The sequence below is a fragment of the Pavona decussata genome, unplaced genomic scaffold (genome assembly GCF_977016875.1).
Source record: "Pavona decussata unplaced genomic scaffold, jaPavDecu1.1 SCAFFOLD_215, whole genome shotgun sequence".
NCBI classification, from domain to species: domain Eukaryota; kingdom Metazoa; phylum Cnidaria; class Anthozoa; order Scleractinia; family Agariciidae; genus Pavona; species Pavona decussata.
Genome location: NW_028145620.1, coordinates 2,751,255 through 2,770,000, shown reverse-complemented (window position 1 = coordinate 2,770,000; position 18,746 = coordinate 2,751,255). Strand labels below are relative to the sequence as shown.

General features: G+C 37.6%; 2 protein-coding genes across 2 annotated transcripts in view; one reads left to right on the top strand and one right to left on the bottom strand.

Annotated features, from left to right (window-relative positions):
• The window catches only part of LOC146460023 (E3 ubiquitin-protein ligase arih1-like), an 18,334-nt gene extending 12,656 nt beyond the window's left edge, over positions 1-5,678 (bottom strand). The window contains exons 1-2 of the mRNA XM_085088833.1: positions 5,304-5,678; positions 1,936-2,003 (exon numbers count right to left, since the gene is read on the bottom strand). Coding sequence (XP_084944959.1) covers positions 1,936-2,003; positions 5,304-5,531 — 296 coding nt within the window. The 5' untranslated portion in view covers positions 5,532-5,678. The remainder of the gene's footprint in view (positions 1-1,935; positions 2,004-5,303) is intronic.
• Positions 5,679-7,492: 1,814 nt separating this feature from the next.
• Positions 7,493-17,428, top strand: LOC146460022 (ubiquitin-conjugating enzyme E2 R2-like). Its single transcript, XM_085088834.1, has 5 exons — positions 7,493-7,810; positions 7,897-7,983; positions 8,062-8,159; positions 13,660-13,794; positions 16,750-17,428. Exons 1-5 carry the CDS (start codon positions 7,634-7,636, stop codon positions 16,964-16,966), a joined length of 714 nt encoding a protein of 237 aa, XP_084944960.1. The 5' UTR covers positions 7,493-7,633; the 3' UTR covers positions 16,967-17,428.
• The last annotated feature ends 1,318 nt before the right edge of the window (positions 17,429-18,746 follow it).

The following is an 18,746-nucleotide window of genomic DNA, read 5'->3' as shown; positions in this document are numbered from 1 at the left end:
TTCTCTAAATGATAGGTACAATTAATTGCATTTCAATAAAGTCATTTAGAATCTTATGCGATCAATGTCAGCTGCATTTTAGACCCTATTCTGGACACCAAAAATTGCAACCCTATCCCAGACTTTTGTCTCCAAATTCCTATTCCAAACTAAGTTCCCCACTCTGGAAACTGTGGGGAGACTGGTACAAGTGAGGGATTATGGGAATCGTTTGGGGAAATGGATGGAAATTGTGCTGATGGATAAGTGCATTTTTCTGAAGTCAGTTGTATAGGAAATACTGTTTTAGGCGAGAAAATGCCATAAAAAGCACTTATTCGTTGGTGCGAAGTCCATCCATCTACCCAAACAATCTCACAATCCCTTATTCGTACTAGTTTTCTTACAGTTTCTGGAGTGGGGAATACTAATTCTTCATATCAACTGATCAGTTTTTGCAGTAAATGATACCCCATTTGAGCCTAAAACTGTCTGATTTCTGTACCACATCCTAGACTAAACTACTTGAAAAACATACATGCACCCTTCATAGGAACAAACAGCGATATACTGCAACATGCTGATTACAAGCCTTTAGTCAGCTTACAAATGGGGGAGGGGACTTATAAGTAGAATAATAAGTTTCACCATGAGCTAACATTACTTTGTTACAACTCTTTGATTCATTGTAGTTTGGAGCGGATTTCAATTGAGTGTCAAAGTAATTTCACGTTTGCTTTTGCTTTTCTTCGCTCTGTGATAGGCCAGCAAATCACGCGCCACGTTCTCAACCAATCAGCATCAAAACCAAAACCAATCGTGCCTTACTCGCACACGTTACGTGTACTTGCTTCAAATTCTGATTGGTTCATTACGCTGTTTGCGTCTGTTTCTGTTGTGATGGCCAGAGTAATTGCTTTGGTTTTGGTTTTACAACACTCAAATGAAAACCGCTCTAGTAGTCAAAAAGTCATTGATTTGTTGTTTACTTCCCAGCCTGTGGGGACAAGCTGTTCTGATCGGTTAGATTTATCACCACAAAATGCTAGGTGGGTTAAACAAATTGCTCATTTTATGGAACCTTCACACACCCAAAATTTGGTAAGAGGTTTTTAAAACAAATTTGAATACATCTTTTAGTTGGAACTATGGAATATATTTTTTTAAAATTTGCTTATCACAGCTTACAGAATGTGTACTACATCAATGTGAGAACTCAAAATGTTTTCATGCCATCTATATTGGTTTAGGTTGAAGTATTTGAAGGCCAAACTAACAATAATATTTATTAACTATCGCTATGGGTGCACAATGTACATAAATGGTGGAAAAACAAGATGAGTCCCATTAAAGGGATGATTGAGCCCATACACAGAAAAAGCAATCTTCTTGGAGGATGTCTGTGCCTCTTATTAAGGAGATAAATGTGCTTGAAGCCCTCTGGTGAAGGCATAATCTTGATAGTATTAAAAATATGCGAAGAAAACGGTCCGCAAATAAGACCATACTGACTGAGTTGATGAGAAGTGGTCACCCAAATATCGTCAACCATATTTTTAAATTAATTCAGTCCTGCTTGATGCACATCTGTTTTCAGTGAACACCTGCACTGCCAATGGGTGCCTATTTTTACATCCTGATGTAAAGAGCAAATTCTCTTTAGCGGACTACAAACATTTTTATACAGTAGTGCTGATTGAGGAAAAGTTGTTTTAAAAGCAAGACAGTTTAAACCTTTGGTGATTATTTCCTGTTTTTCATAACAAGTGCTCAACTAAACATTCAAGATGTTAGAGAACGTGGATCTGAGAAATCAGCCACGCAAGTCTAGGAGGCTAGTTAGTGAGCATGAAATAACAGACAAGGATTTTACAATGCTTTGTCCGTCTCAAACAAGAAATGGTTAAAGGTAGAATGGAAACCAGTTGATGTTCAGTTCTACCTTGATTCACTTACTTTTCTAGTAGCTTTTCTTTATCCCATTTAAAGTGACTAAGAAGTATTCTGGCAGTTGGTCTTGGTAGCTATTGAAAAGAGAACCATATAAATTAGGAAAAGCTATTAATGAAAATTAGTTACAGGAAGTGACCACTTGTCCATAATAACAATTTGTTCTTGAGAACTCTAGAAAAGTACTTAAGCATCTCTCCTTAGTGACGACCCTTCCTTGCATGAAAGAGATTATTTCGCCAGTGAGATGTCATACCTTACTTACACTGTGGAAAAGCTTTAATATGGACACCAAGTACAAGGCCCAAGAAAATGCTCCGGGCGCCTAAATTTTTTGCAGCAGCACTCAACACTTTACATGTTGGGCTCCTAACTTGGGATCCTTTAAATTTTTCTTAGGCAGCAGCCTTGAAGTGGAAAAACAGACTATCCAGTTGACCTTATTATAGACTGTTACTCCCAAATGTATCACATAATAATAACAAAAAAAATATTTATGTATCATGTAAATTAGGATGATTTTTGTAACTTTGTTAGTAGTGACAATTTTTACCTAGTCTTATATAATCTTAATTTACTTTTCGTGTCCACAGTAAGTGCAGATCATACTAGAAGCATTTGCCACTTAAGGTGGCCGAATACAGTTTTTTAGTGTACAGATGTTAGAAGACGTTATTTGGAAACTATGTATTTCTGGACGGCCAAAATTGGTATGGTTTAAGACCAACTAAGAAAGAATGTATTTTCGTACGTCTTGCTGAGCTAAGTACCGTTTCCACGGCAACGCTATTGAACATCCATAAATAGTAGGTTTCCTTTATTTTTAGAAAATGTACTCATTAGATTTTTTCCATTTTTTGTATCCAGAACAACTCACGAAACACTGACACAGTTGCACTATTTTCATGTAATTTTGACAGAGAGATCTCCTGCAAATATTGATTTTGCATTTTAATGTTTTGTGAAGATACCCTCTGTTAGATTTAGGTTTCTCTTTGTAGGAGAGTTACGCTTTTAGGGAACTATTTTCATGCCAAATTTCAGGGAATTCTAATGAGCGGTTCCTTAGAAAACAGTTCATTTCCACTAAAACAACCAGTCGCAATTTTTTGGTCAAATGCGCATGCGTGGTTTTATTTGGGTTTCATGGGAAAGATGAAAAGCGTGCGAAAGCTCTTGGTGAATGTTTTTTGTTTTGCTCGGAAAGAAAAGAAAAAAAGTCCAGAAACGAGAAACTTAGTTTTTTAGGATCAAAACTTAACTTTATTATCCATTTCATGTGAAATTGAGGGATCACTTTATTGACTGCCGGGAATTTCGGCTTTGATTCAGACGTCGAACTTTTCTAAGCAGAACCTAATGCATAAATTATTATAACGTATTTCAAATATGAAAAATAAAAATAATAATAAAAAAAAACCCGCTGACATTTCGATTGTTTTGCTTTAAGTAAATTAAGTTCAGCTAATTGAGTTCGGCGTCTGAATCAAAAGGCGGGATTTTCGTGATTTGAATTAAGGACGGTGCCTACTAATACCGAACTATTTTTGTGCGGCTTATGACTATGCGGGAAAAACAGATCTTAGCAAGGCCTCTTGGAATCCAAAAAGAAAACTGGGGGTAACCACGCATTTTTCAGAGATAATTAAGCAATAATATCTCTAAAAAAGGGCCAAAATATAAAGCAATGTATGGGATTTTTTTCCTAAATTGAAGTTTAATTATCTCTGAAAAATGCATGGTTACCCCTAATTTTCCTTTGAGATACCAAAAGCACTTGCTAATTTCTGCTTTCTCTGTATAGTTTTAAACCGTGCAAAATTATCCCTGTATAAGTAGGCACCACCCATAGGAAACCCGAGTATCTCGAGATGCGCAGAACGTATGCGCAGTAACAATAGTAGGCACCGTCCTTAAGTTCGGCTCATGAAAAGTTCAGCATCTGAACTGGGCCTTACTTACTATGAACCATACAATGAACAAATCAAACATTTGAGATAGCAATCATACCTGGTTACTTACGAAAAAAACTGCATCCTTAACCAATTATTTCCACAGGCTTATAATGAGTAAACAAAGCCTGTATAAAGGAATTTGTCCTTTCTTTGCTCAAACCTTGTTATGAGTGTATAAGATTTATTTAGAATTTCTGAAGAAATCAAAACAATAGAATCACAATGTGTGGATACTAAAAAGTCTTGTGTGACCAAGATTCGGGGTTTTGGAAAAGGCAGGTTTGCGGCTCAGCAGCCTACTTCTCAAGCCTCTGTTAGGCAACCAACTGCACACTTCTTGGCTCACAGGCTATGCAATAGTTCATAAGCCTGCAGCATGGTAACCTCAGAACCACTCCAGGGCCCATTACTTAGGTATTTTTGGACATTGCTACATCAACACACAAACCCTAAGGCGATAATTAATACTGGTCTATAAGATAGATGAAAGTGAAATTCTTTTGCAATTTTAAATCATTTCAACCCTTGGAAGTATTTTCATCCATTTGTACCTGTTAACCTTTATCAACAACAGCAAATAGACACAATGATTACAAAGGATTGAAATGATGTAATTGCATGTTATCAAACTTGCTTGTGTACACAAATTTAAATTATCTTCATATCAGGGAAAGTGCATTGATATGCACTGATCAAAGATACATGAACTTTGGGCCATGAAGTGGGCTGTTAGCTGTTCAGGATTTCTCAAAAAGAGAATTAATACGAAGCATAATCTTCTCATAATCTTACCAACAAGCCAAAAGCAGGTTTGTAATGATCATGCTTACATTAAAATGGATTTCTTTTAGTTTCCAAAAACTCTCAGCAAAACTTTACAAAATTTAACACTGAAGTAAACGTTCAAGGAGTAGTTGATGTTTAGTCCAAGAAGAAAGGGAAGAAAAGAGTTAACGATAACTGTTTTGCACAAAGAAGTTTTATTTAGCCCAATATCAGAACAGGTATTGGCTAGGACTTAAGCCAACAACACAAAGAAAATCGTTAAAACTAGTCAAGTTTAGAAAAACGATCGCGAGTTCCATTTTGATGTCGGTCTAACAGAAAATTGGGAAAGAATCTCCAATTGACCGAATCAACAAATTAAGCCTAACACAAAATTGAAAAATTACAGTCAACTGAACGACATTGAAAATGAGCAATAATCCAGAATATTACGCGTTCCACTTATGGTTCGTTATAACTTAACAGTAAGCTATTAAAAGCTGCAATGCTAAGGGGCTAAGCTAACTTTCTTACAACTACAATAGATCTGACCATGAAGGTCGAGCACTATTTCACTGCATTGTTGATGTTTGCATGCATTTTAATAGAAAGAACTGAAGACTTACGTATTTCCACGAAACCAGGGAAACTTACCTGAAAAACACTATTAACTTCGTCGATTATACCATTCATATAAGAGACTAAAGCTTCAGGGGTTAGACATTCGTAACGGAAATCGTCAGTAATGTGAGGTCTCTTCGGAGTTGAGGGTTCATCGCAGTCGATGTCGAAGTCACTTTCATCACCCTCTTCGGACACTGATTCGTTATAGCTATCCTCACGTTCGTCGTCATAAATTACATCGTCGTCCTCCGAATCCATTCTCTCACTTACAATGTCCAGGTGTCCGCGAAAGAGGATGAAAAGTTGTATACAGTCGCCACAACTGTTCCAGAATCACACCAACTTTCATTTATACGAAGGAAACCATGTACACTTTTCCTCTGGTTTTGGTCACATGATAAATTCAGCTGCATTGTGATTGGATTAAACACAATGAAATTGTGACGTCAGTGAGTACTAATTTCTGACATCTTCCGTATAGAGGTCTGGGAACAAGGAATTCCTTCTTCTTCATCAATTTGAGCGTTAGATCATTTTCGCGTAATGCACTCTCCCAAATTAAGCAAGAGATTGTCCCAGAAGTAAACACCTGTTGGTTTATTCATGTCAGTTCAACAACGAGCTTTTCCCGGTAAGGTATCGACAAGGGCAATAGTGCGTAGGCTTTTATATCCTCTGCCTTGTCAGCTTTAAATAAACTATGACGTGTTAAAATACCACAATGCATCGCAGGTTTGGTTGCATGCTTTGGTATCTGTCGACACGTGTGAGGGGCACGTTTTCGCTGAGTACTTCTAAACTTCAAATCAAAGAAGAAGAAAAAAACGCTGCGCGCACCACCCTGGAGACTCTACCCCTGACAAAGGACTCTAAAAAGTATGTGCTTTCTGAAATGGACTTGAGGCAATATGAATCTCCGACATATTTCAACCAAATTGAAAAGGGAAAGTTCGTGATGAAGACAAGGAAGCAAATATCGGAAAAGGCGAGTTGATTAGTTCTGGACAAAGTTCTGCTGAAGAACTATGCCCGGGGAAATGGGTGATTTTAAAAATTTTAGCGTCAACTGATCATGAAAAGTAAAACTATATGCGATGATCGGTCATGATCACTAAGAACGTTAAGCGTTTGGGACGCCGGAAACTCGTACTGAAGTACACCGTATACGTCCGCGAAACTCTGTTTGTTCTAGTCCAGTCCAAATTTTCAGTGCCAGTTGATTTTGACAGACCTCAAGCTGAAAGGGCCTTTTTGGTTGTTGTTGTTGTTGTTGTTCCTTGTTGCATTTTCCGGATATTGAAGGTTGGAAATATAAAGAAATGTTGAATTGTCAAAGAAGGTTTCCTGTTCGCAATTGTTTTACTGGAATGATGTATCTGCATGGTGCATGCTGGTGCAGGATCAGTTTGGGACTAAAACCGGGTCTGACAGCTTGCTCCCCTTGCCTCAGTAATTCTTTGTCGGCAGAGATACTCACTCGAAATCCAAACAAAGATAGCTACTCACAGCCTAGCAAGTACATGTGAGATTCTGATTCAGCTAAAGTCGTTAGGCTTGGTAGGCTCGGGCATCATACTGAGATATTAGCCTTAAACAGTCACCTCAGGGATCAATCGCTGTTGCAACCACTTACTTTAGCGGAAAAACGGACGAAAAGGAAACAAGATAGCCAACAAGAAAAGGAAAGGTGGGAAGAAAATAGGGAGACTGAAAGACAGAAAGAAAGAAAGCGACTACAAAGAAAAATGGGTGTATTAAAGAGGCACTAAAACAATAAGGATGAGAAATCCCATAAGAATATGTGCCCGAATTTTTACTTCTTTCTATCAGGAAAAAATACTTCAGATGCTATTTGTAAGAGTCAAGCACTCAGCTCAGCATGATAAAAATACATAAACTGCGCATAAAAACCCCGACGTTTCGACATTTAAAATTACTGTTTTTTTCAGGGTAAAAACTAGCGGTGCTATTTTTTTGTACCCTGAAGAAGACAGTAATGTCAAACCATCGGTTGTTGTTATTATTTTGCTTTCTGTTTTCTATATTTTTTTCCACGTCCCAAGCGCTTTATTTATCAATTCCTACTTATTTACTCAAACCAGCATGCACGTCTGATGATCTAAATACTTCCGGTTTTACAGCATCCGGTTTCCAACTTAGCTTTCCATATTTGGACCTTTTCTGTGACGTCTAATTGACAGTGGAAGTCTGGGACTGGTAAATACACAACAAAACTTATTTAGTGAAAGAGATGGTTAGTTGGTGATCTCAATGTGAAAAAGTGTATCTACTTGTTTGTTAAATTTCAGGCTCTTTCACGTTGAATAGCCGTGACTGCTGTAAAAAAAGTGTTTTGGTAAATGGCTGGGCAATCGCATTCATCGGCTGTGCGAGCGTTGCAGCTGGAGTTAAAGAAACTCACCGAAGAACCAGTGGAAGGATTTGTCGTCAATGTGCCAGATGAGTGCAATCTATTCGAATGGGATGTAGCGATTTTTGGCCCTCCTGGTACCTTGTACGAAGGAGGTTACTTTAAAGTGAGTAGGTCATCTAACAGAGCAGAAATTTTAGCCAGGGAAAGCAAGCGTTGCTAAGTGTTTTTTTATGTTTTGTTCCTCTTTAGGCACACATGTCCTTTCCTCCTGGTTACCCCTATTCACCACCAACTTTTCGCTTCCTCACCAAAATGTGGCATCCTAACATATACGAGGTATGGACAACTGCCAATTCAGTTTTGAACAGTTTCATGTTTTGCCCTAGTGACTAATTGCTGCTTTTGATTCTACAGTCTGGTGATGTATGTATTTCAATTTTACATCCTCCGGTGGATGATCCACAAAGTGGCGAACTACCCTCTGAACGATGGAACCCAACACAAACTGTCAGGTGTGTATAAATCTTCGCTTGTTCTCTCTGTGATTAAAAAAAATAAATAAGAATTTAAGTTATGGTTAAGCTTATTTCAAAAGAACTCGTCTGTTGTGAAAGAATATTATTGGGTCAACACCAAACGATCGCTAAACCGGATCCCTGTTTTTTTGTATCCGACAATGTCATATTTCTTTTGTCAGAAATAGTCTTCTTTCAAGGTCATGTTCGCTTGTTATATTGGCGTGTTGTTGAGGTTTAGATTAAGGGGTAGTGATTTCCTTCATTTGTTTACTGGGAAGCTCCTTTTGGCCCAGTTGTTTCATTTTTGTTCGTTAAAAAATTTTCAACTATATTTGACTTGTCGGCATGTTTTGTTGTATGTCACACTGCCGAAACGTGGTTTGAGCTTTGCGCGCATTGTGAGCGCTTTATTGGTGGAAAAAATTACCAAAAAAACCTCTTCTTTGTGGCTGTGCTTTTCGCGTAAAGATCTTTGCGAATTAAACCAATAACTATGCTTTTGCCTAACCAAGATAGTTAGAGGCACACATGTGAAAGCTTGTGTATATTACAGTTTCTGAATTATCTGATTTTAATGCTGTGGCTTGCTGGTATTGTATTCTATAGTTTGACAGAAATTCCCACTTACTGTTTTGATGAATAAATAGCTTCACCGTTACCTTGTAAAAAATTCTATTTCTACTCCTTATAATTACAAAGCTTTCATCAAATATCTTGCTTGATAAATAAACTCAATGCTTTCTCAGTGCTGAGCCTCAACACCAAACTTATGGCTATCTGGCTTTGACAAAAGGGGAAAAATGAATGATGTCAATATCATCTATTTTATTGATTTACAAATGACTTGAGAACGACCATCTATCTTATACAAATTTGTGGAATTCCTGCAAAATGGTATCTTCAAATAATACTATTTAAAACATTTGTATAATTTGGGAAGAGTGTGCTTTCATTATTGATGACCAAATAGTTCTGTTTCAGTAAACAGCTTATTTGTCAATATTTGTACATGGAGGCACAGTTAGGCCCGGGTTTTCCCTCATTTCCTTTACAAGTCTGAAACCACAAGCAGAAATTCAAAAATTTGTTGTGTATTTTTGGAGTTGCACTATCTTTACAAAAATATTTGAGAAAAATACATTCACTTTTGAATTTGAAAGACATTTTTCGGATACAACCGTATCCACTATCAGTTTTGGGATGTTACAACTTGTGAAAAAATATATATCTACAACAAGCGGTAGAAAATTACAATAATGAACAATGCAGCTAAATACATGTTACATAATACCAAAGGGAATACAAAACAATGACAAGAGCAATGAAGCTGATTACAAGAACAGATGTGAAACAAATTCGATAATACTGAGAGAATACAGAAAAGAGTAATGGAAAAAAATAAATTAAAGTAAAAGTGTCAAATTAACATCTTTGAGCTGTGTGTTGAGTGAGGGTCGCTCTCATTCAATGTAGAGGGCCTCTTCGATCTTAAGTTGAAACGTTAGTGGGAACCAAGTCCAGAATGGAAAAGCAAGCCTTGGAACACAGTTCCCTACATGACTCTGAGCCCTTTAAATGCTTGAAGATGTGGCAATTACGGTCAGAGTGTAAATGTTCGTGAAAAAATATAATCTTTTAAACAGTGTCAAGGATGGTGCCTACTTTTGTTACTGCGCACACGTTCTGCACATCTCAAGATAATCGGGTTTCCTATGGTTGGTGCCTACTTATACAGATGTATTTTTTGCAGTTTAAATCTATGTGGAGAAAGCAGAACTTAGCAAGTGCTCTTGGTATCCAAAAAGAAAATTGGGGGTAACCATGCATTTTTCAGAGATAATAAAGCTTCAATTTGGAAAAAAATGTCATCGATCCTTTATATTTTACAGCTTTTTAGAATGATCGTTACTTAATTATCTCTAAAAAGTGCATGCTTACCCCCACTTTTCTTTTTGGATTCCAATAGCCCTTGCTTAGATCTGCTTTTCCTGCATAGTAATAAATTGTGCAAAATTTCTTCTGTATTAGTCAGGGCTTCTGATAATTCACGGGAAAAAAAGTCAAATTTCGCATGATTTTTGGAGACAAATTCGCAGAGAAAACGGCCAATTTCGCGGGAATTTTCGGGGCAAATTTTTGATGAAGAACAAAGAAGAAAGCCAAGAAGGAAGATTCCAGAGAAAAAAGATATGTTGGAAGGATGTCAAATTCAGGGCAAGGAAGAAGACACAAAAGTTCATCCAACACAGTTCTCAAGGCAACTGTACTTGTTTTGAGCTACAAGAAAAACATAAGCTTTACCGAAACACCCGGCCGGTTAACCTCCTTTTTCAGGTGCAATTTAGAGCCGAACACAGCAATGCAATAAATTTCTTTTCTCTCCTTGGTCTCTTGTGTTGCTTTGCAGTTTACAAGGCAAGATTGTTCGTGATTGAAGGTTCAAATCCATTTGTGAAGTCAAAAAATTGTTGTGACTTCGATCGTGTCCTGCACGTACGATTAAACATGTGCCTGCATTACTACAGACAGCAGTTTCCTTTCCCAATCCGTATAGTGTCACCGAAAAGTCTTCTCATTTCTTGTGCCCAGTTTTTCGCAACATTAACCTAAGAACGCCTGGTAGTTATGGTACGTTATGATTACTCGAGGCAGTGACGAAATTTCAAGATAAATTTGTATTTATGGAAAGTAAACAGCCCCAGTAGCCAAGATAAGTTTCAAATATGTTGAACCAACATGTATTTGGTAGGATTTGTAACGAATTTTGCGGTATTCTGCGTTTTTTGTGAATTTGGCAAGATTCCGCGTATATACCTGAATTTCGCGGCTCCGCGACCGCGCGAAATATTAGAAGCCCTGATTAGTAGGCACCGTCCTTAAATTATGTCATCCATCTTCTTGGGTGGAATTTGTGCTTAGCGTTCGGCTTTCAAATACGGCATCAGAACTTGAGAGACTTGATAATGCTGAGTTCGGAGATTTAGCGCCTGTGGTGGAATTCTCAACGTTGACAAACCAGTTTTGAAGTTTGTTTCGTTGAATGTCATTGAGATTCTCGGGAAACAAAGTTTACTGTTTCCCTCGAGACCAGTCATTAAGTGTTTAGTATGGAATGAAGCCTGGGTAAGTGAAACCCTGGCTTAACAAAGTCAGATCTTAAGTAAATATCTTGATATAACACAAACCTGGCCACAGGTACACTGTTATGTGTTGTTAAAAATCAGAGTTAATGAAAAATGTCTTGATTGATCAATGCAAGCTTCTTATATAGCCATAATGCAGGTACCCTATACCATGTTATTGCTTTGTTTAGTTATAATATCAACATAGGCTATGTCATGAGTTCGAGGCAGATCCAGCATATGGCTGCACCTTGTGCCTTTCAAAATGCTTCACTGTGTTCTTTAATATTCCATCTTGCTTAGAAGGCTCGTTGTTCTTGGGGTGGGTCTTTACGAATTGGATTTGCAATAGAAGGCATGATTCGATTTCCCTCATACTACACTACCTTTTCAAAATATAATTCGATTTTATTTTTTTAATGGTTTCCAAGGGAGGGTTGTTACCAGTAACAGTAACTGTTTCAGCCTTCTTTCCTAACACCAGAAATGATTCTTCAGCCTAAAACCTGCTTAAAATTAATGTCATAAAGAATTATTATTAATTTTTGAAATATCTTGATTAATACAAATTTTTGTGCTTTTCGCCTTAGTAACTCATGAATGTGCGCGTGCGCAATGAATGAGTTATCGTAATGTGGGGGAAATGTCACTTGGTCGCTGGTGGTAAACTTTCAAATGTGGCGACGTACTCTCACGGCTCGCTTTAGGTTCTCTCCTCCTTCAATTATAAAAATTCATATTTTTTGGAGTTAAATAATAAGAAATCACCTAAAGAACACTTGACTGATGTATGTAGTCATTGTACGTTTTTATTTTGGTGAGAAAACCACCACGTTGAAAGCCGTTCAATGCTGAGATTGTCATCCAAGGCAATGGGGATTTTGCTTAAAAATGAAAGGGGAAAATACGACAGAGAAAACTCTGAGAGTGTTCCTTGCTCATTCACGTATTCTTCTTTGGCGATCGGAAGTCATTTGACCGTGAAAATAGTAGCACCATGGGTGCCAGATAGTTAGACACCCTAAACAACTTAAAAATACAAAACATTATCTCAACTGAGGATGTTGTGAACATGTAGTCCGCTTGGCCCAGCCACTTTGCTCGATTAGCTTGCTATTTCTAAGTGGCTGTGCTCTCTTCCTTAGTAATTTTTTCTTTCTTGCATTTATGTTAACACTGTATAATTTCTGGGCACGAACAAAGATTGTTGTTGTTGTTGTTGTTGTTGTTGTTGGTGTGGTACACTGTCTTTGAAGCAAAGGATCCTGGGTTCAATTCCTGAGATAAAGAAGCCTTTCAGTTTGGAGTGGTTGGCTTTTAAAGCTGAAAAAGAAAAAGGAAAAGAATTCTTTTTGGCTTTTAAAGCCAAAAAAAGAAGAGAAAAAGAATTTTTTTCCTTTTCTTTTTCTTTGTCGGCATTAAAAGCCAACCACTCCAAAGGCTCCAAACAATTTTCAAAATTAAAACTTTCTTAAAAAATACAAAACTGGTCAAGGAGTTCAATCTTTCTGAGGGGACCAACTAAAAATCTAAGCGGTGTAGAATGCGGAATAATTGAAGCCCCTCATTTAATCCTTTATGGATTTATTTTGATTCCTGGGCCAACCAAACACAATGCGAACAATGTTTTATACCTTTCAGGTCACACTTCATTCCCGCAGGCATCCATGAATCCTTAGTTGTAGTGTAGTTTGATGCTAGTACTGCTTTACGGTTACCGTTATTCACTTCTGCATTCATGAGTTGGCACATGGGAGCCTTTGATTTATACTTATTTTAGCCATAGTTGTAAAACACAAATATCTTAAAATTACAGTGACCCAAGAAGTTTATTATGCAGTTCCACAAAAAATCCAAACCCACCCAGTGGAAGGTCATCAGAGATTCCTAGGGGGAGGGGGGTCGTATAAGTCAAAATTTGAAAGGAAAGCAGTGAAGCGTGATTGGAGGGCAGAGATCCTTCCCATACAAATCCTTCTAAATTCAAACAGCAAATAGAATTCCCCCTTTTCAGATATAAGCCTGAAAATTTGCATGGTAGCTAATTTCTAAATGCTTTTTCCATTCCTGACAAAATCATTTCTCCAAAATGGATTGCTTACATGTTAACAGAAAAGTAGTCACGTGAGCAACTTTTACAAAAGGTCTATTGAAAAGGTGGTGTAGTATGAGGGAAATCGTTTAATGCCTTGAGAAATTTTGATTTAAAGAGATCCACTTTAAGTCCAGAAAACTGTTGCAACCATTTCGTTAGTATAGAACAGTTTGAAGTTACTTCATCTGAACAGATGGCTTGGATGTAATGTGAATAATGGACGTGAAATGTTACAAGGTTGTGCTACTATAGTGTTGTTCTTTTTATTCATTTGTAGAACCATTCTCCTGAGTGTGATTTCCTTGTTAAATGAGCCAAACACTTTTTCACCTGCCAATGTCGATGCTTCAGTGATGTTTAGAAAATGGAGGGACTCAAAAGGGAAGGATGCTGAGTATGAAAAAATTGTCAAGTAGGTTGAAGAAATAAACAAAGTATTGTATTATTTTAGATAGTACATTATGTAAAAATTTTAAAAGAGAATTTTAGTTTACACACTTGCATGAATCTGGGATTAAAAGAGCTGGATTAAAACAGTCACAAACCTTAGACTGCCTCAAAGCAGTTCTCTTTTCCCTCTCTGAGATAGTTGAGCAAAGAAAAACAAGACTATCCTCAAATAGCAGGAGTTGGTGGTGGAGGTGGGGTTGGGGGGGGGGGGGGGTGTAAGGAGTCTGAACCTGGGGGGACTCTAAGGGATTTTTGGTGAGCCTTTACTCTCCAGTTCTCAGGATCCTGGCCCTATTTCAGACCAAAATATCAATACGTCATCTTGTAGACCTGGCAATGACGTGTTTGAAGTTATAAATAATATTGCGTTAAGGGAGGTCAATCTGTAGCAACGGATCAGAGTATTTACTACATAAAGCATTTTTGCACATGGTATTTTGTCATACACATTTTTGCAGCATTTTGGGTCACTAGACTGGTGAGAGGATGATGGTGAACATATGAGTTAACAACTCCCTGATGCAAGTGTATAGCTAGTGCCAGTCCCCAGTTACATATAATTATTGGAAAGAAAAATCCCAAAGTTTGAAGCAAAGGGGAAGAGTTCTGAAATTTATCACAAATCAGAGATGATCTGGAGCTTTTCTTAAAAACCAACATACAGCTGTAACCAATAATAATATTATAATATTATTACCATTTACACAAAGAAATAATAATATACCAGTAAAAACACTCCAACAAATATTCCCGGCTCCTAAATCCCATATTTTGGGAAAAAGAAGACCAATGCAATGTTGTCTACAAAATTCCCCGGAGATATATTGGCAAAACCTGGTGGTCATTTGACACCAGAAAGAAAGAACATACCAGAAACGTGAAAATGTACACTAAAGGCTCTAATGTATGAACCATGCTTTGTCCAAGAACCACCAGACTGACTTTTATAGTGGGTCAATAATATTGACAAAGCCAGTTATCACCACCAAGACGCTTGAGTCCTGGTGTACCGAGAAATCTGTTAACACTGACAACAACTCATGCCCTCTCCCCAATCAGTATCACATTCTTTTAAACAAACATTAATTTTTATGCATCCGATACTAAAACTTTACGTTCTTTCACATTCATTATTTTTCTACTTTTAATTATTCATTTTATGTATGAACTGTTGTCAGTCTAAGATAAAAATGCTACTAAGGAATACGTTTAAATACTGTAACTCCAGGGATAGGTACCCCTCCCCTCTGCCTCTTTTTTTTTTCCAGGCATGTACATTGGGCAGAGTGTTGGTCGTGATTGTCACTCATCATTTTGTACAATCATTAGTTACTCAGAATCAAAGCTTAACATCATTTGAATGCATGTACAGAGTGTGCCATCATTACAAATAATTTTGATAGTAATGAGCAAATTATATTTTTGTTTACACACAAATATTATTTTTATTACAAATTAAATAAATGACCCCCTCCTCCTTAAATAAGTTTCCCCCATCTTATTCAAATTCCTTAATATGAAGTGACTACCTTGGGCGCCTATTCCAGGATTTAGGGTATGTGTGTTTATAAATTCATAACTTATATAATGATGTGAATGATTTTGAAGAAAATTAATATCAATAAGGAAATAATCTGCCCATCACTTACGTTCAAACAATGGAATTTTACTTGACTTCCGTCGTGGGAAAATGTTGTAATCCTTTGGCAATGGGTCTTTTGCCACTGTACCTCTTGTGATATGGAAATCTAGATCACTTCAGTATTTTAAATCCTCACCAAAAACTTATCTTTTTAAATTAGCTTTTGATGCCTAGTATAACTTTAATTTATTATACTTTGAAGTTTCCATGCTGTAATACACCTTTGATCATTCCATGTTAAAAGGTGCAATTATATAAGTTATTAATTATTATTGTCTCATTTTGGCATCCAAAAGTGTATGCCATTTGAGCATAACATGTTTTTCAAGTCTGTTTTTGTGACCTTCCAGTATGGTTGTGGCTCAATAATGTTGAAAACCTTTTTAACGGAACAAGAATGGCCAAACAGTTTACAGGCTTTCCAGGTTACTATGGTTCAGAACTCCCCATAGCAATAATATGGTAAAGACTGTCCCCCAGCAACGGTTAAATATCAAAATGAAATGTCAAATGCTTTGTTTATAGTGGAAATGCACTTAGCTGCCCATAGCTAGTTTACAGACATTCCACTTATAGAAAACGGGAAACAAATATTAATAACCAAATCGAACATAACATGTTAAAAATCCCAACTGGCAGGAGGCAAACCAGCTGGCTATTTACGAGCGTGGCCAAGGCTTGAACCCGGGACCTCTGGATTTCAAGTCCAGCGCCCTCACCACTGGGCTATGCCGCCTCCCCGCTTAACCTAAGAAAAATGAATTTTAACTTGCAGTCAGTTTATGTCCTCAAATAAGTTAGTGTCAGTAACTAGTACAGGATGAAATGTATCTAAAGTCATGTGAGTTGCCTTTTGAGATGAGTTCATGCACTGGACAAGCAGTGAGCAATGGCACTCAAAAATTATTAATGTAGGGGAACACTCCTGGGGGAATACTAAAAAAAAAATGACAAAAAAAGAATTTAATGACAAAAAGGATTTGTGCTTCAGTTGTTTATTTCCAAGTAACACCTTTTTGTAGTACGGTAGTTTGGAACTGAAAACACTTGATCTATGTCACAGGACTTAAAAATCTTAAAATTCACAAAAGTTACCTTCTGAAGAAAAAACACTTGGATATTTTACAAGATTTGAGTACGATTTTGGTGTCTTTCTTAAGTGCAATGACTTTAAGGGTTATGTCACATAAAACTAGGTGGTTTCAGTGATTATCACGTGACAGGGTGTGACAATATTTGTCTTGCTAAGCAATTTACTGTTAATTATAATTGCAGGAAACAAGTTTCACGTTCCAAAATTGAGGCCGAAAAAGAAAATATAAAAGTACCAACGACTGTGGATGAATACTGTGTAAAATCTAAACCGTCGCGATCTGAAACTGAGGATGTTACGGATTTTTATGACGATGACTATGCTGATGACTTGGACGACGATGATGACGACGATGATTGTATGGATTATAGCGAGGACTCAGGCAATGAAGAAACGTGATAGAACAAGTCACTGGGGCCGGCATTGCCGCGATGTATATTTTGTACTGTGTGTGAAATGAGATCCTTACCCATGGCGAAAAGCACAAGATCAACTTCTCTGGCTTAAGAAGCTTGGAAAAACTTTTTTCTTTTGTAAAAATATTTGTGATATATTGAAAGGTGTGATGCATGGGGGGCAAAGACTGTACGAGCTTGTCACCCATGGCTTTCACACGCTACTCAGGGCGGTAGGGCAGTCTGATAATCCAGTGTACCCGGCAGCGAGGTTTATTTTATGATTGCTGTGTGATGAACACTTCACATCTGCAGCTATCATAAAGATAAGTACGGAAAAATTAACCTTCAGTCTTTATGCTACTAGAGATGAAAATTCGTCTGAAAGTTGTGCACAAGTGTAGCTTTTCACGTTTGTGGCGGTATCTATGTTCTGTCTTAAATAAATTAATGTGTCACTGTCAAATGGTAGTCTAAGATTCACTTATGCTCGTTCTTCTTGGGGGCCCTTTGGACTTCTAATCCTACAAAGAAAGAAACAGTCCCAAGAGGTGAACTGCATTTTTCAGACAACTAGCTAAAACGAATAGTGTTTATATGGGTGAAAGTTGCATGCAACGGCTCTGTAGTGTTGGTGAAAATATTTTGTAAAGATGTTTTGTTTCTTACCCACCCTAACTCCAAATAGAGTCAAACACCGGTGTTAGACCCCCAGTGATGTACATCCTGCATCGTTTGTCGTTCAACAAACCTTTCTTTATGTGGATAAAACAAACGGTCCACATAGACCGCCAGGTCCTTTCTCTATCGACCATCAACTGAATCAGTAACAAGTCCGGTGTTGGTGTGGCTACGTCAGATAAAAGCATTTTCCGAATAATTACGACGTCTTGGTTGAGAATTATAATTGTATGTGAAGAGATGACAATCTTCGCGATAATTTAACGATTAGTGTGTTTCGACCAAGAGACGCACATGCGCCGACGACCTAGCAAAGGGTAACGACACATCCGCTAGGAAGCCCAGAAAACTCGGAAATCTCGCCGTAATTCAGACCATAATTCTAAACCCTATATCAGCGCTCACCAGAAAAACCTTTGCATTTTTTAATCCAAAACAACAGCAATCTCTATGTCCAGCCAAAAACTATCGTACTTTGTGTTCCCATACAGTTGGTTTGACCGACCGAGAACGAAAATCGGATAAACACAACTGCAGAAACTCTGATCCTAATTCAGCACTCAACTGACTCCAGTACATGTGGAGTGGAACCGTCATCATGGCACTATGGCCGCCCCAAACGAACAAACACTGCTGGCCAAACATTGTTTACCCAATTGGTACTTGGGTTGGTAAACAGTTAAATTTGTTGCCGAAACACGGATTGTTTCTGAGGGGAGTGCGGAAAAAAACTTGCTTTTCGCAAGTAAGGATGTTTGCGCAACAAATGTGCCGAATGCGAGCAAACGGACGTTTAGACAACGTTTTGGCAACGTTTTACGCCATCCTCGGTGTTCTCGAAAGCTATGATAAATTACCGGGCTCAAAAACTATTTTATGTGCATGCACACGATGTTTTTCAAAAGAGATTAAATTTATATCTTTGTAATTCTACGGAACCCATTAGGCAGTTTATGCCAAAACGTGGTTCCAAAACGGATTCGGAAAAAAACAACAACAACAACAAAAAAAACAGTTTATGGGCCCGGAAGTTTATAGGGACTTTCGATGAACGGGATGGATCGTAGAAAAAAGATCAGAAAGGTGTTTACGACATTGTACGT

Bases quoted from the DNA above. Each gene is read 5' to 3' on its own strand.
- LOC146460022 (XM_085088834.1), top strand. From the start codon at position 7,634: ATGGCTGGGCAATCGCATTCATCGGCTGTGCGAGCGTTGCAGCTGGAG. The intron at 7,811-7,896 runs GTGAGTAGGTCA...GTTCCTCTTTAG, and splicing joins ACGAAGGAGGTTACTTTAAA to GCACACATGTCCTTTCCTCC. The intron at 7,984-8,061 runs GTATGGACAACT...TTGATTCTACAG, and splicing joins GGCATCCTAACATATACGAG to TCTGGTGATGTATGTATTTC.